We start from the raw sequence: 19,009 nt of genomic DNA, 5'->3' as shown, positions 1-19,009 counted from the left end.
TTCTTTTCACTCGATTAGGAAGATGTTAAAACATTTTCTTTCTGGCTTCAAGTTTTTTTTTTTTTTTATATATAAATGATATTGTTAGAAAATTAATGTATGGAACACTGTTACGTACACTAAAATAGTAAATGGCATTTCTTGAACGATTAAAATATCAAGCCAGCGTTAGGAGCTATATGTTATATGGCGTGTATAGGCAGATAACGTGTGCTTATCTAGAAAAGCAGAATTCGTCTGCCAAAACCTTGAGCATTTCCGATTAACCTCTATTTATTTATTAGAGATTTATTAAAGCTTGCTGAATTATGATTCCTTCTTATTTTTCCAAGAAGAATCAGAATATATAACGTGACGTAGTAAAAATTATTCTTCTTTTCTTCTCACAGTTACCATTCAGTTGACAAATTTCTCGGAGAACGCATCTGTATTAAAGAGAAAATTCAACATACGCGTTAGTACTCCGCGAGAGGTTGAAATATTTGCGATAGAATTGCGACAGTCATTGAAGTCAGCGAGGAAATTGAAGCCCAGCGGAGACAGATAAGTGGGTCGCATTCGCTTCTGACTGCTGATTTCTGAATTCACTGTCGCTGTTGCGAATCGACGTCAATGAGATCGATATCAATTAAGCCACGGGCCGTTGATCGCTGGAAACCCCATAAATGGCAATCTGCTTACACCGGTATTTCCTGAGAATGTCTAACACACACTGACCAAGTGTGTTTAAACATAATCCATATATTTCCTTCACATTTTACTTTAAAAAAAAAAAAAAAAAAAAAAAAAAAAGAAAAAAGGGAGAAGAAAAAATGGAATTTTAACTCTTACTTCATTTACTTTGTTTTATTTCATTTCAAAAATTAATGTAGCGTGTTTGAAGACGTTATGTGATCTTTTTAAAGACTATTGGCACATAGCGCATAGAATTAAGTACGCCAAGCTATCTGGAAAGTACGTTTCTTTCATTTCCCCATGGAAACATGGTGTTCGCGGAAATCATGATCTGTATCAACGATTCCCCGCGGGCATCGAAAACGAAAGAAACTGGTCAGTCTGGACCAAGGTTAGAAGATTGCTCGTGTTGTATAATAGCCACGCGAGCTTGATTCAGGGCCGTAAAACTCGGGAACTCGCGAGGGGAGATGTGGTCTATTTCTGTGCGCACGTTGAAAGCGGGAAACGTAGAAGCTTAAGAACGACATGCCTAGTTGGAACCATAAGTGACACACTCTTTTTATCTTTTAATCGTCGAGCCAAACAAACTTCCCAGATAAAATACTCGTTAATTCCTACCATCAAACCAACCAATTATCGATACTGCTTGTATCTTGTATAATTCATGTTTCTTTCCAAAAAGACTTATCCAGATAGATAGTAACATCGTCATTTTTGTTCTTAATATGCTTCCAAAGTTTGAAATGAAGTTCAGGTTGTTTCAACCATGCTTGACTTGAAAAAGAGAACATTGTTACATTATATTTCTAATTATAATTTACATGTACACGCAAGACGTTTTATTTTCCATTAAGTATACTCTGGAGAAATCAAGTTACTCGAATTAGTAGTAACTTGATTGATCTGAACGAGATCTAAGAATCATTACAAATTTTACAAATTTACAAATTTTCAATGATCTACCAGTTACCGATATTTATCGAAATATTGCATTAACAAAATTTACTTTCTTTCGTTTCGCTATCGATATTCACGAACTGTCGTTCTTTTTTCCCCCCCCCCTCGCGTTCATTCTCAATGTGTGTCCCTTAGTTTACTTTTTCCTGCATCTCCAGATGCAACCGGAGAATCCTGCAGCTTTTTCATAAGCGATAAGGTTCTCATTGGAATACGAAGAGAAGATACGTTTTGCCTAACTCGCTCGCCTCGGTTATCGAAGAACCGGCTTATCGACGTAGCAGAGCCGTTGGTATTTGCCGAGTATAACCGATAATTCAGTTACATTTCACTTGGCCCGTTGTGTTCTGGACACGTGAGTCATCGGTGTGACTCAAGGGGACGGAAATCTTGTTTGTCGAAAAAGCACTGGCCTTTTTCATCGTGTTTCACGGCTTTGATATCTCTGTTTGACCGTTGTGTCGTATTCCGCCGAAAGAGAGACACAGACAGACTCGCTGACAAAATACCAGATCGGTGACGAACTAAGTCGGCACATTCTACATAATCAAAGGATAAACATAAATTTCTCTGTTGATTAGATAAAGTTACGCGATAATATGCGTTCGTCATTCAGAATGGCAGGAGACCATCAATTACTTCTATCAATGTCTGCCATTCATTGAATTCTTTTTGAGAAAAGGGGAATGGTTATAGCAATATATATAGAATGAAACTGATGTAACCAGAGGGTAACTGACGATAGTAATATGCTCGAGGAGCATATAAAAGAATATTCTTTTTTAGAATTTACAGGAAATCACGAGAAGATTGGATACCAGGCGGCAAAGGAAGTTTTTGGTAGCCTCGTGTCGAGGCGTTTCGTGCCCAAAGCCCCTTATCATTCTCCTGTCCGGTGTAGAATTGTTAGACGACTGGACGGAGAACTGATAAGGGCCCGAGGGTCACAGAATCATCGTGAGATTTCTTGCAACACTAAATGTGGATGAAAACCTGTGGAATCAATTAGGAAAACTTCATAATTTAAACTTTGTATAATTTTTCCTCGATGAACAGTAAAGTTTGACACATTTTTAATAAAATTGAACTGCTGATTAGAAAATTTAGGCGTCATTTTGTGTGAAAAAACAAATGTAAAGGAAAGGGAAAAATTGTCAACATTTTTGTAAAAGAAAAAAAATATTTAAGAAACATTATTCTGTGTAAGTAGTAGATGTTAAAATTAATTCCGCACCTTTACATGTAATCGATTGTCGTCTGTATACGTTATGTCAAAACCTTTCCCTGGCTTCCTACGTTTTCCAGGTATTTTGGCATAGAAAACCACTTGTATCTCAACGTTGATAGCTATGTCGGAGAATGAGATGTATTTTGTGAATAAACGTCTAAGTTATGTAAAAAGGCACGAAATTAATTTATAAGACTAATGTGTTATATATTCATCTTTTTACATTTATGTCATGTAAACAATAGATAAATGTAGGTATATGTATTTTTGCTATTTTATTAACAAGCGATAAATAATTCATATACATATATTTTCGGATTAACCGGCAGGAAGGGAATAGGAAACCTATTGTATAATAAATGTTTATAAAATTTATTCAATAAAATTATATAATCATTAATTAATATATTTTTCTAGAATGATGGAATCAGGTAAAACAAAGTGGATAAAAAACATTACCAGAAAAAATACTCTATTTATTATAATAGATAAATACTTGTATGATTTCTTTCACAGACGCACCCGCAGATATACACGCGACAGGCACTGTGTGAAAATTGAAAATTTCCGGGATGATACTCTTGCCCTACCTATTATGAAACAATAGTATCAATGCAGCACCTCTGTTCTCTCCTCTCTTGTTTGCTGATTTAAACCTAAATGAGTTCAAACATATCGCGTGAATAAAAGAGAATCGTTACGCCTTGTAGTATGAAACCCGCCGAACTCCTGTCAACCGCAACGCGCGAAATTTGAAACAGTCGTAACCCAATTACGAATTACGACGTGCTCGTAATTCTACGCCAATTCCTCACGGAGAATTAGTATAACTGAAATTGTTTAACGACTATTTACGATACTTGTCTTTTATACCTTTGAGCAAAATTTTGAAGTGTCCAATAAATTACATTCACGGTTCATTAGTCTTTGACGCGCTCTGATCAATCTCGTAATTAGGGTTAATTTGAATTATTTGCCTAGTAGGATTCTCCACTTTCTTCATAGGATTTTGTACAATAAAAATTTGCTTCGTTTCTTCCTTTTCTGTTAATAGTTGACCGACACCCATAATTTTTAAAGTAGGTACTGTTTTTATTAACGTAGCATTAGGAATTGATAAATTTGTATTGCAATCTACTTTTGGAAATATTATAGGGTTTTTCGAGACTGCCAGAGATAATTTTTTCTTCGGTGTAATAGGCACTTCCATGGAAGAGAAGGTCGTCCTTTTTATCGCAGATGCTACTGGAACTGGGTTTGTTATAGTATCAGAATTTACGGATATTATTTTTGGACCAAGTATTATACCATTTCCTGTAAATAACATGAAAAGATAAAATAAAAAATAAAACAAATAGTGAGTAATTATTTTCATATTATTCTATTACCTTTTTGCATCGCCTTTGTAATTGGACAGTCTTTGTGAGCCAATAGAAGCGTTTTTAATTTAGCAACCTCCGTTCGTAGAACTTTGATTTCCATTTTTAGAGCCACGTTGGTCTCATTCACATTGGTAACCGTCCTTTCCAGCTGCTGTATCCACGCTTTTCTTTTAGCTCTTGCCCTCATCGCGCTAGCACGATTACGTTCGAGAATTTCTTTCTTTTTCAATTGATCTTCTACCGTTTTATTTCTATTCTTTTTTGAATTATTTAACTCATCTTTCGAGAAATTGCTATTCGGTTTTAAATTTTGTGAACTTTTCGTTAGTGTTTGTTTTAATTTCTATAATTATACGAAAAATATTATTTTCCAAAAGCGAGATAACTAAAATATTTTATTGAAATATATCCTAAATATATTAAAATACCATTTTTGCTAAAGATAGTGTAGAAACCGTTGGATTCTTGGACTCCAATCTTGTATTACATTGCAAAAGTGGTTCCGTCTTTATGACAACCGTTTGTTGCTTCAATGACTGCACGTTTGTTGTACCAACAGAATCGCAAACTGGAATTGCTGAGAGTTGCATTAATTTTCCATCTGCCGTTTTTAGTAGTAGCTGTACCTCCTCGCCGTTAATCAATCTTTACAAGAATATATTCTTTATTCATTTATACAAGAACATTCAAATTTTGGATGAAAAGAAGATTTAAAAATTACTCACAATTGTGGACTAGGTTGTTCTTGTAAAACTTTCGGCATTATTGGCGTTTGCGTAACTTGATCGATAACATTCTCTGTTAAGGTCACATTTCGTTCAATGGTTAACTTTTCCTTCATTAAGTTCTGTTCATCCGTTTCAGTGAGTTTTACTGTACTGCAAACTTCAGTATGAATGGTAGTTTTTTCCTCTGTGCTTTTTTCAGTGATCGAGATGCTTCCACATTCTTGCACTGAATTTTCTGACAACATTTGACTGCTAGTAGACAGCACGTCGGCTATGTGAGGAAATATGTGCGGTGTATGCAAAGTATCATCCGTAATTCCAGCCTAGAGACATACTTGTAATATGAGATATTGAAATTTATTTTAATTTCATCATTTACCTCTGGTACTGCCAGCGTGCCAGTGTTCCCAGACTCCACTGCCCTCCTAAAAGTTTCTTCGAAAGGATTTACATTTTGTAAATCTTGGAATAGGCCAACTTCCTCACAGTTTCGAATGAAACGTGTTGGCGTTGGTGTTTGATCTGCTGCAAAATGTATAGACACCTCTTATTTACTTGTCTCTATGTTTGAAATATAATTCAATGATTAAACTTATTTCAATTGCAACCTACCAACAAAACTGCCATTCTTGGAACTATTTCCAAGATTTAACATCATATCATGTTTCTTCTTATGAACTGATAACTGGTCCTCGTTTGCAAAACTCTGTAGAATAAGTGGAATATGATTAAATGATATATTCAAGCAATCAGAAATTCTTGTTCTTCTTTTAATACAAGGAAGAATTACAAATTTATAATGAAATATATCAAAACAAAATGTTTACTACTTTTAACATAAATATATAAATATCTTCATTACCATATTGCAACCGGATGAGGAGCAAGCAAAAATTTTCTCATTGTGTGCCATTATTAATCACTATTTTATGGCAACGGTTCACAGGTGGTACGATATAACAGAAAAATGAAGCCTAGAAGGTTGTGACACGGCACGATTCGCCAGAAGGCACCATTCTTTTGGACACTTTTATATAGATCATACATATTTTTGCTTAGTGTTGGTTCTTTTATACTTTCCAAGTCATTCAGAACCAAATACGTGGAAAAGAACAATACACACAGTTTCCAAAAATGTTTTGACACAACGACTCATATCAGCTGTTTCAACGTTAGATGAACAGTCTTTCATTATAAAAAGATAGAGCGGCAGATGGTAGGTTGCATAATTTGTATCTAGGGACATTTTACTACTTGCTTGCAGAGATGAATAGGGAGGTTGTTAATGGCATGAGAGAAATTCAACTAAAAGTACTCTCCACGTATTACCGTCTCTTGGGTTAAACGGTGGTTTTCGATCAAACTATACACACATTTTTTCTCCGATGATTTTAGTGGGAGTAACATGCGAATACACGAAGAAGGGTGGAAATAGATGTGCGTACTGGGTCTACGGAAAGTAGACGCTTAATGACGATTTGAAAACGAATAACATTTTGATCGCCAGTTTTACAAAAGCAGAGTTGTTTAGCTCCATCAAGCAACGGAATCAAATTCTGATAAAATTACGCAATTACGTAAATTACTATACAGAGAATCATGAACTCATTGTAAAATTGTACGATTATCGTAAATTTGCAAATTGCAGTCAATAAATCAATCTTATTTTGCAAATGAACAAAGCGTTTAATTGTTGAAAATCCTTGCAGCATCCACCATTCTCAAACATTATCGTTTTCTCTTTCCATCGCCGTTCGTATCCACTTACACGATAACATATGACTTGTGTACTCTATCTTTGTCTATGATCTTTATATTTCTACGATTACTTTTAAATCATGTTTGATTTCTTTGTGGTTCCAAAGTGAGTCTAGTGTTATTTGTGGTGCATAGGTTGGTGATCTTTTTTAGTTAACTATCATGCTGTGTTGTGGTTATGTATTTACATTTAACAATATTATGAATGAAAAATACAAAGTAAAAGAAACGTGTTAAACAAACTGGAAATATTACAATACCAAATATATTAGAATTTTGAACGAAGGTGCTATTTTTTAAATACCGAGGCAATATTCACAATCAGAAAGAAGTTTGAGGTTAAAAAATTTAGAACATAACATTTTTTAAAGCAAATACGATCAAATATTTTTTAACGGAGTAGGGCCTATATAACCGTTGTGAAGATGCAAGTGTGTAGGAGAATCTCAACATTATTGTTGTCACGTAAGTTTTACTACAATTATTTCCTTCCTAAAATATTTCGTTTTTACTAATTTGCATTATTTTATAGCACATTGTGTGTTTAAGTCGGTACCAGCAGCCGGAGTAAAATCTTGTGCATTACCAACTGACTTTAGTGGTATTTGAAATGATTAATTTGTTATAAAATAGAACAAAAAATATGTGTATACATATTATTAATAAATAATTATCCTTCATAGATGTTGAATTTCCTAGTCGTATGAAGCTCAAAGTTATGCCAAAAGTACCTCAGTATCCACCTCAAATACGCCCTTATAAAACACAAAAAAGATTGAGGCTAATGCGAGGTCCAGAAGAATATCATAATACCCTTTTACACAGACAATACGGCATAATAGTAAACGAATAAACAGTAAAATTGAAAGACTATATATGTGTTTGATTAAACATAAAGATGTGAATTTTTTTCAGGCAACAGGTGGTGGCAGACTGAAATATAACAATTTTGAAATGATCCGTATGACAATTTTGAGAAATGTAGATTACAATAAAGTATTTGCAATTTGGAGAGTACCTGCTCCTTGGCAACCTATTACTAAGAAGGTAATGGATATGAAATAACATTCGAAGATGCTAATTTTAACTTATACATAATATAGGGCCATGGATTACGGATGGGTGCTGGTAAAGGAAGTATAGATCATTATGCTACTCCAGTAAAAACAGGACAAGTTATTATAGAAGTTGGAGGAGAGGTTGAATATTTTGAGGTATTGACAAAATTTTATTGTAACCTTTCGACCTGTTATCGACCTGTTAATATTTTGACATAGCACGCGATATTACAAATGACCTTTTTAGGTTAAACACGTTTTAAAAAATATTGCGAAAAGATTGCCATGTACTGCTATGGCAGTTAATCAAGAAATTATGGACAAAATGGCAGAGAACAAGGAAAAAATGAAAAAAGAAAATCTAAACCCATGGACTTGGAAATATATCATTCAGAATAATATGCTTGGTTGTCATAAATGGATCTCAAAATATGACAAGCGATGGTTCAACGAGTATGTTTAATTTAAGATCTATATAGCTGTAAATATACACTGCTTAAAACACTCAAATGTCTTTTTAATTTTTGTATCTTCTCGTGTTTGTTTATCTTTTTTTTTAATCATTATATTATACCCAATCTTTATTAGAGAATAGTACGAATTATATATCAATCAAGTACATATCTATAAATGAGGAACAAATAAAAATCGTAGTATACGAATTATCGTTTTCGTTTCATTCTTTTTCGTCTAATTCTAAGAATCCATTTTCGACGTGTAACGCGCCATTACTTACCTTGTGTAACTAGAATTAGTACGTGTATTCGTTAACGATGGATAGGATTGAAGTAGAATTCGAGCAATACCGATGTGTTACAATTACAATATTTTATATATCTTTGATGACGGTTTGGTGGTAACAACAGGTAAATACTACATATTGTACATTGAGTAGGCGATAGTCGTATCTTATTGTTTAATTAGCGTATCGGTTACGCCGATGCCGATGGCGATGGCGACGTCCACCACGACGGCAACCCCAAACGACAGGGCGAAACGCGGCGAAAACAGCGATAACAATAGCAGCAGCAACAACAACAATCTCAATAACAATAACAATAACAGCAACGATGATTATGATCGTGATAGATTAAAGATAATCATTTTCATAATACAATAAATATACATACTAATCGATAAGTACAAAGTGAATGATCTTGGTAACGGATTTTACGATAAATCCGTGCCAGCTAGAAGAACGATAAATAGATATGTGTATAGCGAGAGGATAGTGATTCGCGAGAGCATCGTCGATTATTGCCATCGTCGTCGTGGACGCGGTCGTCATCGCCGTCCTCGTCGTGTTTTGTCGCCGTCGCCGTCGCCGTCATTGCCGTCGACGCCTCGTCAATCGTTTATCTATTTTATCCGCATTTATCACACTTAACGTAGATACAGCGACATCGTGTCTGAGGAATGTGTGTGAATGCAGAGTCAGCATTGCGACGATATTCTATTACAATATATGTATATATATATATTTATATATTTATAATATAATCCTCCCTGATCGGTGGGAACTTATCAAAAATAAAAAAAAGGAGAAAAGAGAGACCGGCAGTTTCGACTTAAACAGGGTGCCCCCTGTGCGAGAATGTTTCCGCCTCTAGGACGTGCGGATTTCGTTTGCGCCAAACAAAGCTCCTGGAGATAGTATCGTATATTATAAAATTCGGCGTTATGAGTTGCATCGTGCTTTAAGCTTCACTTTCACCATTCTGTAATCGCAAAACGATCACGAAAGGCGTTCGAAAATGATCGAACGAACGGATAAAGTTACCAAAAGCGAGCCGAGGAACGTCACACAGTTTCTCTTACGCGAGTTTACATTTTTCTGACTTTTGAACGATAAAACAAGGAAATGCGTATATATATATACAATGTTTTGGCCGTGGCCAGAGCTGGAGGAAATAGTATTTTAAGTAAAAAATAGTAACTGTAAGATCGTTTGTACGTTGATAGTGTTTAACGGCGAATCGGGGGGGGGGGGGGCGGTTTCGCTTCTTCCTTTTTTTCTTTTTCTTTTTTCTTTTTTCTCTGTAACATCGCGGCAAGCGAAACATTCAACAGCGTTCGTTTCGCGTGAAACAGCTTCGCAAGCTCTCCACTATTTTCTATCGTAAATACTATTTTTTTCCGGCTCTGCGCGGGGGGATTCCTCGTCCTACGGGGATGTTTTCGTCCATTTTTCCTTTCTCGTCTCGTCCGAAGGACGAGATTCCCTGGCATACGTTTAAGTAAGTGTAATTAGCGCGTCTCTCACTCACGGTACTCGATATGATTGATTCGTTTTAACGACTCGCTATCTCGGGAACGAAGAGTCGTCTCTCGATGCTCCTCGAAGGAAAAGGAAAGGATGGCCGCGGGCAGAGCTGCGATAACGACGCCACTTCAACCCGCCAGACGATTCGAGGATACGTTTAAGTCAGGCGAAAGGCAACGTAGATCGCGCTTCGCGTTTATTAGTATTTATTAATTAATGCATTAGTTACGCTATAAGACTAGATTCTCGGCGGGGTATCTTACGTTGTCTGCAGCACCTTTTAACCCTTTGCAGTTATCTTTAAAGGTAAGGACATTCGTTCACGACACGATGTACGAATTAAAAAAAAAAAAAAAAAAAAAAAAGACGAAGGAATGTTAGTAGAAATCGAAAGTTAATTAAATAAACGTTATTGACGATCGATTAGGAAATGTAGAGGCCTTAACGAGAATACGATTAATAAAATAATTCTCTTATTTAGTCGACGTAAGATCGCAAAGGGTTAACGTGCGTGGCCCACGTCGACGCGCCTCCACGCTTTTCAACGCCGACTCGAGCGTCTTTTCTCTTTTTTTCATTGTGTTCATCGGCATTACATCACTATATCCCACGCTTGACATGCTAACACACAACTTACAGATACATACATACTTAGACACGTAGTCCTTAAATGCCTATATAAGATAGAGCGACCCTTCAGGGATCCGTTGGTTTATAGATCGGATTGCTGCGATTCCTGCGCGCCTTGGCTGTTCGCCTTAAGATTTAATCGTTTCGTTTAACTCGATGATCCTTTACATACAGGCAACCCACGTTAAGGAAAATTGTTTCCTACGTTGTTATCAAGCTATCGAACTTTGACAGTGTTCTCCTACAAAAGACTCGGTAGTCTTCATATAGAATTTATTCGTGATACAAGCGAATAATTGCACATTCGTTATAAGAATATACATTCGTATAACAGGGGTTAGCTTAGTCAGATATCAACTAAGTTCATTTATTTCTTTTATGTACCAACGAATAGCTGACGAATTCCATCGTATTTTTAAAGGAAAATCATTTCACGAAAATTCTTCCTTTCTTAAGTATCCATTCCTATCGACCTTGATAAGAGTAAAAAATGATTAGTCTCGGACATGGGTTTGCCTGTTGGATGATCTTTGACGATCGCAGGGAAGAATGAGGCGTGCGATTGGATTCGCAAGTGGAAATCAAATCAGTGCGGAAGAACGAAGGCTATAAGGTGTGCGTGTACTTTGCATTTGCATATCTCTCTAATCCATTCATTCATATTCTCTCATACAGATTCATTCCATTCCAGTCTCTCTTTCTCTCTGGGTGTAAACGTGTATTTGTATATGTATAGACGAACATGGACGAGGGACGCGTCTCTACGATGTAACTAACGATGGCACAGATGCGATTACGCTCGCATTCACGCGGGGAAGCACGTGCCTTGACTCGCGACGCGTTTAAAACGAGCACTCGCGATCGGTGGCACGTACGAGGACAATTGCGGAATCCAATCGATGGGTTGAATGGTAATTAAAAGCGATACCGGAGCAGCGTCTCGGGCCGGTGCGAGCTCGTCTAGGAGTTTAGCGTTTCCCACTTCGCAGCTCGCAAATCTTCTAATAATCTACACGGCTCGGCTTTCCTTAACTCGTTAAGCAGGTCATTTCTTGGCAATTAATTCTGTTTAACCGTGTTACGCGTGTTTGCATTTATATATAGCGATCTCGTTCTCGCTTCAACAACGCGGAAAGATTCGCAATATTTTCAGAAAAGTTTCAACGAGTGAAACAAGCGAAACACTGACAGCCATTGACGGTCGTAATTAATTAATTGCGCCGTTGGTTTTGCAACGCGGCTCCCCTTTCCGATTGTATCGCGTTAATTAAAGTATTTCTGTTTAGCAATCGAAAAAAAATGGAACTTATCAGCAAGAATGGACTCATCGTGTTTTTCCCCATGTAATCTTCGAATATAAATGTGACGTAACTTATTTTTAGCAGAAACGATACGACGCATTAAAAGACAGAATATTTATAAATCGAAAGATCGTTACGTTCCAGAAAATTGAGTCTGCTCGAACTCTCCGGTTAACAAGTTAAGGAGGTTTCAGAATACGTTGTTTCATCGTTGGACGAAACTCTGATTTTTCCATGGTTTTTAGATAAGTCTATATATACGTGCGCGTATGTGTATGTGTACGTGTGCGCGTGTGTGTATGTGTGGAAAATTACAGGTTAAAGTACGCATGGCAAATAGGTGATTCGCGTGAAGAGAGCGATTCGGTAAGGTCCGTACAAAACGAGGAGGATTAGAATAGACGGGAAACGCCGATAGGTAGAAAGGTGCACGCGGCCCGTGCTCGCGTTTTCGCTCGGCTCCGTCGAGCGATTAGATATGCGAGTTAGTTTGCTCTATGGAGTTTTTGCCATACAAATGTAACTTCGTAATCTGTTACAGTTCATAATTAACATGCGCTAGGTCGCGATATATATATATATATATATAATATATATATGTACACAGTCTTACAAAGCAAAATTTACAAACATTATGACGTACGGACGATCGAATAAATATTACGTTTCCCCCGATGTAGATTGGAAAAAGAGTAAATGGCCCTGTGCCCGACGATCGTTCATTCCGATATCGATCTCGGCCCACGACTGGAATTTACGGTCGGGAAGACTCGAGCGCTAGCGAATACTTGGAAATAAAACGGGTAAAATAGCAGAAAAACCTTGAGGGAAAAACATCAGGAGAAGCTTTATCTTTATCGTTAGGAACCGACGATAGATAGAGCACGGATGAACACAAAAGGTATGGAAAGACGACTAAAAAAGACGAGGCATTCGTGCGGTTTGAACGTCGCTATCGAAGCCGAGGATCGATTTCGAGACAAAAGAGTCGGTTTTTGTCCGGCCACTTTTTGGTGAATGCCCTGTCGCGTGGCAGGAACGAGGGAAAGAGGTTTGTTCGATTGGCGTGAGGGAAGGGCTTGAGCGAGAGATCGATAGTGCACGGAGGCGGAAGAGAGGATCGGCGGTCGATTGATCGTCGAGGAGAGAAAAGGAAAAGCTGGTCGAATCGAGCGCGCGATCTACCTACACCACCCCGGCCACCGGCGATCGCATCTTTAAAGCCTCTGCGTGTGTGTATATATATATATGTGTGTGTGTGTGTGTGTATACATATACGAATGTTCGTGTGCTCTCGCGCGTGTATCGTTCCTTGCGTACACTGTATTACAAGCAGAAGTCGCGCGTATTGTACGATTCGCGATAATTCGCGTTGGAAATACGCGCGCCTCTTACAGCTTGCACCTGCTTCTCTCGCGTCTATCTTTTTCTCTCTTTGCCCATATGTATCTGTGTATGTATGTCTGTATAACGTGTCTCGTGTCCATGCGTTTGCGCGATACTCTTGATGTGCTGCTAGGAAGCTGACTAGATTATAGCCTAGAATACGAAACGTCCGGAGCGTCGTTCGAACGGCGCGAGCTCGGCCCTTTTGGTTCTCCATTGCGAACGTGCTACGCGGCGAAAGAGGAAGCGGAGAACGCGGCCGAGCTCGTTATCCGGCTATGCCGTTTAGTCTCAACGAGGGTTCCGGGGTTTCGTATCGACCTTGACTACTCGGCCTTCTTCAAGGCCGAACGCCATCACCTAGGCGTTCGACTCTTTCAAGTTGTCGAAGTACTGCATGATCTGGTTGTAGTCCATGCCCAGGTTCAGGTCGTCCAACGCCACCGATTCCTCTTGCTCGTGGGACGAAGACGCGGACGACGAAGAAGAGGACGAGGAAGAGGAAGCGGTAGAGGACGGCGACGAGTTAGGCGGTGACGAGGACGATGAGGCCACGGTCGGGCTGGACATGTTCATGGACGAGGCGATCGCGTTCGTCGAGAACGACGAGAACATTGGATTACCGACGATCGTCGCCCTCTTCACTTCTCTGGCTCTCGCGTCCTTCGAATGCCTGTTGTCATCGTGAGTCACTAGCTCCACAAACTCCTCTTCCTCCGCGTCGTTCTCTTTCGGACTACCTACTCTAGCTTTACCGTGTGGCTTGATATGGTGAATCTGCTTGCTGTGCCGCTGATTGTTCCCATGATGAGCGCCCGCGCTGCTACTCGAAGCTCTGTGACGATGTTTCCTAGGTGTTTCCGGTAGTCGTACGATCACCCCTGTGTTTCTGTGTGGTGGTACGGGAGGTTTGTAGTCCTCGTTGCCGTTGTTGTTGGTCGTTGCGCCGACGGGAACAGCTGCAGTCGTCGAAGCCATCGCCGAGGTTACGGGGATTCCGTGCGGTGGTAAGGGTGGTGGGACGTCATCGTTGCTACGTTAAGATAAACCAGTTACTTTATATTTCGAGCGACAGAAAGCACTTAGATTCTAATCCTTCTGCTCTCCTATAAAATAAAATAAAACAATTACTCGTTTCGTGCGGATGCCACGGTGGACGTAGCCATGGATGTCGAAGTAGCGATTGTAGTTCCTGATACCACCGTAGATGGTTTCGTTACGGGCTTCGTCGCGAAACTGTTTCGTGGCAGTTTGTCCCTCTTGCAATAAGTCGTGGTATCTATCGGCCCTGATCCATTGCTACGCTGTCCCGCCGAAGGCAGCTCGATGTGGTTTGGATTGTCGAAACAAGTTGCCAATTCACTCGCTTCTCCCTCGTTTTCGCCAGCTAGTGGGTTACTAGTCACTCTTACCTGAAACACAAATTGTCGATTTAGTTCGATTCGCTTGTGAAGCTGAAAAAATTAGGGGCTTAAAGATCGTGGCCCGAATAACAGCACAGCGCACGAACGATATAACATCGTTATCTTGCTGTTACTGGCAGCGAGTGTGTTATAAATAGTTCACGAGTAGGCGTTCTATTCTGTCTCTTTATTCCCGACCCTACAGGTAATAAGAAGGATCCTTTCCAGGAAGTTTGGTTCTTCTTGTGAATCATCAAAAATATCCGCTCTTATTTATTGTGCCTGCCATATTACGATATTATTTTCATTGACTGTCTTACTTATAATCATTAAACTCGTCCAATTATTGGAAAAACGTTGCGAGCTTCGACCTTCCATGTATAACAGCATTTTTCATTTCACGTAGATATCAATTAAATCTACTGAAAAAATTGGAATTAAATATTTGTTTGTTTAATCCAAATATTCCCTTTAATTAAATGCCTGTGTAACGTATGAAATTCAGCCCTCAAACTCGACAGCTTTAGCTGGCAAATAGTATCGACGTGTAAATAATTTAAGATCGTTGTCGCATCGATGCTATGCTATCGAATAAGCGATAGTTGCGAATACGTGCAAGTTGATTCGACGTCGTTCACGCGTTATGATATCGCATAGTGGACGACGACCTTCAGACTCGTCAAAATGTATAGCATTGATACCTGTTGCGGTCCGCAAGCGGCTCTCTCGAGAGTGGCTCTGCCCAGCCAGACCCAATCGTGCGCGTTCGTGGTAGACTCTCTGGGAGGTCTTCTTCCCGATGCCAGCTGGTTGGCGGCTGCTCTGGCCCTGGCTGCTCCTGACAGTACCGGAAGCGCTGACCCGGGTAGCGGAGAATCCGGCGGCTGCAGTTTGAACTTGTTCGCGTAGACCACGCAGGAGATGAGGAAGACGACGATGGCGAAACAGAAGGCTGCCAGAAGGACGTACATTCCGATCTCGAGTGGGCTCACACGGTTTACTCCGTGATGCCGTATCCCAACACCGCCCATTCCTCCTGAAGACATGCCATTAGCTATAGCCGTGCGATGCTGCCGTGCCTGCACCAAAGGTTCGTGCTCGTGCTTGTGCTCGTGCTCGTGCCCGTTCTCGTCTTTCAGCGGTAGCCCTTTGCACAAAAAACAAAGAGACAGGAAGAGAGAGGAGAAGAGTGAGAAACGAGTACTGGAAGTAGAGAACGAGGCAGCTCCCGGCTAGCTGCGTATCCTCCCGCGCGACCAGCTGCCTGCAGAAAAGCGACATCGATGCTTTGCGTCATGCACGGACAAAGAGAGAGCGTGTCGAAGCTGACAGGTCGAAGAATTCTCGCATATTACTCGTACGCACGCTCACTGGACCCGTCAGTTCGCTAAGCGATACAGGATCGAGCGATGGAGAAGATTCGAAGCGATGGCGAAGTGACGAGCAACGGAGTTTCAAACGAAGAAACGGAAGGTGATGGAAAGCGAAAGAAGCTGTTACGTTGTTCGTCCGATAAGTCCGAGCAGTTTATTCTTTTTGGCTATTCGGTCGTTACAATAGTTATCCCTGATCATTTGTCTAGAAATCAAAATACTTATTATTCGCTGATCTTCTCCTCTCAGGTACTAGCTCTGATCTAAATTTCATAAGACTCGTCGTTTCGGTTGTTTTAATCACGCGACACGGACTTATTGGACGACCAATAATAAAACAAACGACACGATTTACGCTAAGTTTCGAGATTGGCGGAGATAGAAATGGATGGAAGTTAGAGGACGTGAAGCGCTACCAAAATATACAGTGGCATTCATCGAAAAGAAAAGGAGTGCGAGAGCGTGCGACGAAGGAGAACTGGATCTATTTACCGATGAGAATGTCGTGCAAATCAGGTGCCATCTCTCCCCTGCTGGTCTTCCTTTCTCTGTGATGATGAGAGCCAACCGTTCCACCTCCGTCATTCTGTACGAACTCGGGTCGATTGGGAAGATCGCTCGAGGCAAAGTCCACCTCAACGTTGGCGGAAGCGCTGGCAAGGGCTGCCGCGGTCGCTCTTTGAGATCCTTTTCCAGACCTCCTGCCGGTTAGACGACAGGCGTCGGCCAATTGAAGACTGACTCGTAACAAATCGCCTCTCCCTTCGCCGACCGCAATCACTCGAGGATGATGAGAAGCGACCATCGGAGCGAATGCCACCACTTCCGGGTCTAGACTCTCCACTAACAAGTGGTAGTCGTTCACAGCGATTTCTCTCAACGGTGTTCTCGTACCGTCAGAAAATTCCACGTCTATATCCAGCAGTCCCTCCTATGTTCGATGCAGAAATGCGAAAGATTATAATCCGGTTGCCGCGTAAAAATATCCGAAGCAAGCTTTGTTTTCAAATAAATGCAAGAAAATATTCAAATCATAAATGTTACTTCTAATATTTAGCGAACGAAATAGATCTGCTGTTTCGTTAATCGTATCAACGAAAAGATGTATCTGCATAGAAATCCCTAACGAGGAAAATAACGAATTTCCTTATTGAAATTCGATCGTTTCTTCCTCGCAGCTAGATCTCTTACTCGATAGATATTTTACGCTAACAAGAGAAACATGTACCTCACCTGATACTGAGCAGTCAGCTTCCTCGTCACCGACGTCTCCGCGACATATCCATTTTCTATAGCAGTGTCCGGACTAATAGTGAGTTGTAATCCAGACACCACTCTAACTGACAACCTGGTGACCGCCACACGGTCGTTAACCACTCGCACTTCCTTCGCGCCGATTACTTTGCTCGTAATCGGCGAAAGAACCTGCACCTCCGTTCTACCCACTCCACGACCTTGAACGATTCTCCCTTGTAACAGGTCAGCGATCCTGGGATCAGAAACTCGAAGCATTCCGTTCACCAGATCTGTCACTCGTAGCCAGGTACGACGATTCACGAAGTAAGAGACTCTTCCTGAATCGTGGTCGGTGGCCAGGAATCTCGCGTGTACTTCGATAGGACTCTGCTGGAATCGTAGTCTGCAATTGGTAGAAGATCCCCTATCTATAGAATTGATCGTATCCCATCCGTTATCGGTTCCTCGAAATCTTTCTTCCTGCTCGTCTTCTTCCAAAATCACATCCGCGTCTTCGATGTCCATCGAAGTGTCCTCCAACTCCGCGGCGCTCCTCTTTTTGGTTTTCGTGCTGGATTCGTTGGAACGTGAATTGGTGGAGTTCAGACTACGCTTGCTTTTCGCCCCTACAGCGTGTTCTTCGGGAACTTTCCAGCCTTTAATCTGACTTAATCTGGTGTCCGCCACGGTCATCTCCAAAGGGAATTCCGGCATCCAAACTGTGAATTTAGCCAGCCCTGTGTAAGTACCGTACTTAACGAGAACTGACGCGTTGCTGGAGCCACGTATCTCCGTGCCGTCCACGTACACGCTGCTACAAGAGGATGATACCTGTAACACAACACGTAACACCTTGTCAGAAACGATTCTTCTCGTAAAGCTGGAAACGGAAAGTCGCGTACCTTAAGCACACTCTCGTCCTCCGAGTGACAGGAGGATTGCAGCGTAACGTCGGCGACGGTTCCGGCCTGGCTTACGATGAAGACCTTCATCCCCTGGGACACTTGGCGACCCGTCAACACCGCGGTGTTCATCACCTCCCAGTTCTACGACGAAAATGAACTCGATTAAAGCGTCGCCTTTGCCTCTATGACTCCTCGGGGATCTTGTTAAAGCGTTCTCCAACTGCATTTAGGAAAGTCGCTCGGTCGTATTAGCGAACGGCGATCGTCCCTTGTTCGTTGGAAGCTTTTGTTTGCTCCCGAGCGGGGCTGTCAGAAAAGTTTCGCGGATGGTCGCGGTCTGCAGTCGAGGGAAAAGCTTTTAAAGGGTCTCCTCGATGGCCTAGACGAGTCCGTCAGCGTTGCTCCACCATTTCATATGTATACACGCGCCTGTATCACAGGTATACACGCACACGCGCACGCACACGTACACAGAGGTGTAGTCGTATCGTTATGGAAGTTATTCTACGTGTTGGCTGTACATCATATTCCTTGGCGGTGTGTGTACTTTAGAACGGCCATTCAGTGGGAAAGGGGACGGCAGGACGAGAGACGAGAGAAGCCATTTCCAAGTTGGCTTCCGTACAGTCTGCCCTTTGGAAGGAACATCAAACGACTCGGATATTGCAGCGAGGGAATTTAAATCTCTGACCCCGAGCGGCTCTCTATCCGTCCACCTACACC

The 19,009-nt window shown here is 40.8% G+C and overlaps 3 protein-coding genes and 1 long non-coding RNA gene across 7 annotated transcripts in view; 2 read left to right on the top strand and 2 right to left on the bottom strand.

Moving 5' to 3' along the window:
• The window catches only part of LOC126872455 (uncharacterized), a 76,256-nt gene extending 72,993 nt beyond the window's left edge, over window positions 1-3,263 (top strand). Inside the window, exon 5 of the long non-coding RNA XR_007691985.1 lies at window positions 390-3,263. This is a non-coding gene — a long non-coding RNA (uncharacterized LOC126872455). The remainder of the gene's footprint in view (window positions 1-389) is intronic.
• Window positions 3,264-3,318: 55 nt separating this feature from the next.
• On the bottom strand, window positions 3,319-6,193 carry LOC126872450 (cyclic AMP-dependent transcription factor ATF-2). 2 transcript variants are annotated; one of them, XM_050632413.1, is made up of 7 exons: window positions 5,836-6,193; window positions 5,586-5,679; window positions 5,353-5,495; window positions 4,971-5,296; window positions 4,674-4,890; window positions 4,252-4,588; window positions 3,319-4,177 (listed from the first exon to the last, which is right to left on the bottom strand). In XM_050632413.1, the coding sequence occupies exons 1-7, from the start codon at window positions 5,884-5,886 to the stop codon at window positions 3,774-3,776; spliced, it is 1,572 nt and encodes a 523-aa protein (XP_050488370.1). In that variant the 5' UTR covers window positions 5,887-6,193; the 3' UTR covers window positions 3,319-3,773. The 2 variants fall into 2 exon arrangements, with proteins under 2 accessions (XP_050488370.1, XP_050488369.1); XM_050632412.1 differs by having other exon boundaries at window positions 5,353-5,498; window positions 5,836-6,191.
• A 646-nt stretch (window positions 6,194-6,839) lies between these two features.
• LOC126872451 (39S ribosomal protein L16, mitochondrial) lies at window positions 6,840-8,293 on the top strand. Its single transcript, XM_050632414.1, has 6 exons — window positions 6,840-7,196; window positions 7,264-7,332; window positions 7,415-7,572; window positions 7,647-7,778; window positions 7,835-7,945; window positions 8,037-8,293. The coding sequence occupies exons 1-6, from the start codon at window positions 7,157-7,159 to the stop codon at window positions 8,250-8,252; spliced, it is 726 nt and encodes a 241-aa protein (XP_050488371.1). The 5' UTR covers window positions 6,840-7,156; the 3' UTR covers window positions 8,253-8,293.
• Window positions 8,294-8,598: 305 nt separating this feature from the next.
• The window catches only part of LOC126872447 (transmembrane protein 132C), an 80,661-nt gene continuing 70,250 nt past the window's right edge, over window positions 8,599-19,009 (bottom strand). Inside the window, exons 5-11 of one of the 3 annotated variants that reach the window (XM_050632407.1) lie at window positions 18,284-18,427; window positions 17,379-18,212; window positions 16,638-17,076; window positions 15,474-15,919; window positions 14,501-14,781; window positions 14,125-14,402; window positions 13,878-14,042 (exon numbers count right to left, since the gene is read on the bottom strand). In XM_050632407.1, the coding sequence (XP_050488364.1) occupies window positions 14,011-14,042; window positions 14,125-14,402; window positions 14,501-14,781; window positions 15,474-15,919; window positions 16,638-17,076; window positions 17,379-18,212; window positions 18,284-18,427 (2,454 nt within the window). In that variant the 3' untranslated portion in view covers window positions 13,878-14,010. Of the gene's footprint in view, window positions 14,403-14,500; window positions 14,782-15,473; window positions 15,920-16,637; window positions 17,077-17,378; window positions 18,213-18,283; window positions 18,428-19,009 lie in introns of all 3 variants that reach the window. The other 2 variants (XM_050632405.1, XM_050632406.1) reach the window with 2 other exon arrangements.

Source organism: Bombus huntii, chromosome 13 (assembly GCF_024542735.1).
Source record: "Bombus huntii isolate Logan2020A chromosome 13, iyBomHunt1.1, whole genome shotgun sequence".
In the NCBI taxonomy this organism is placed as follows: Eukaryota; Metazoa; Arthropoda; class Insecta; order Hymenoptera; family Apidae; genus Bombus; species Bombus huntii.
Note: the sequence above shows the minus strand (reverse complement) of the source record. Positions and strands in the feature narration are given on the sequence as shown.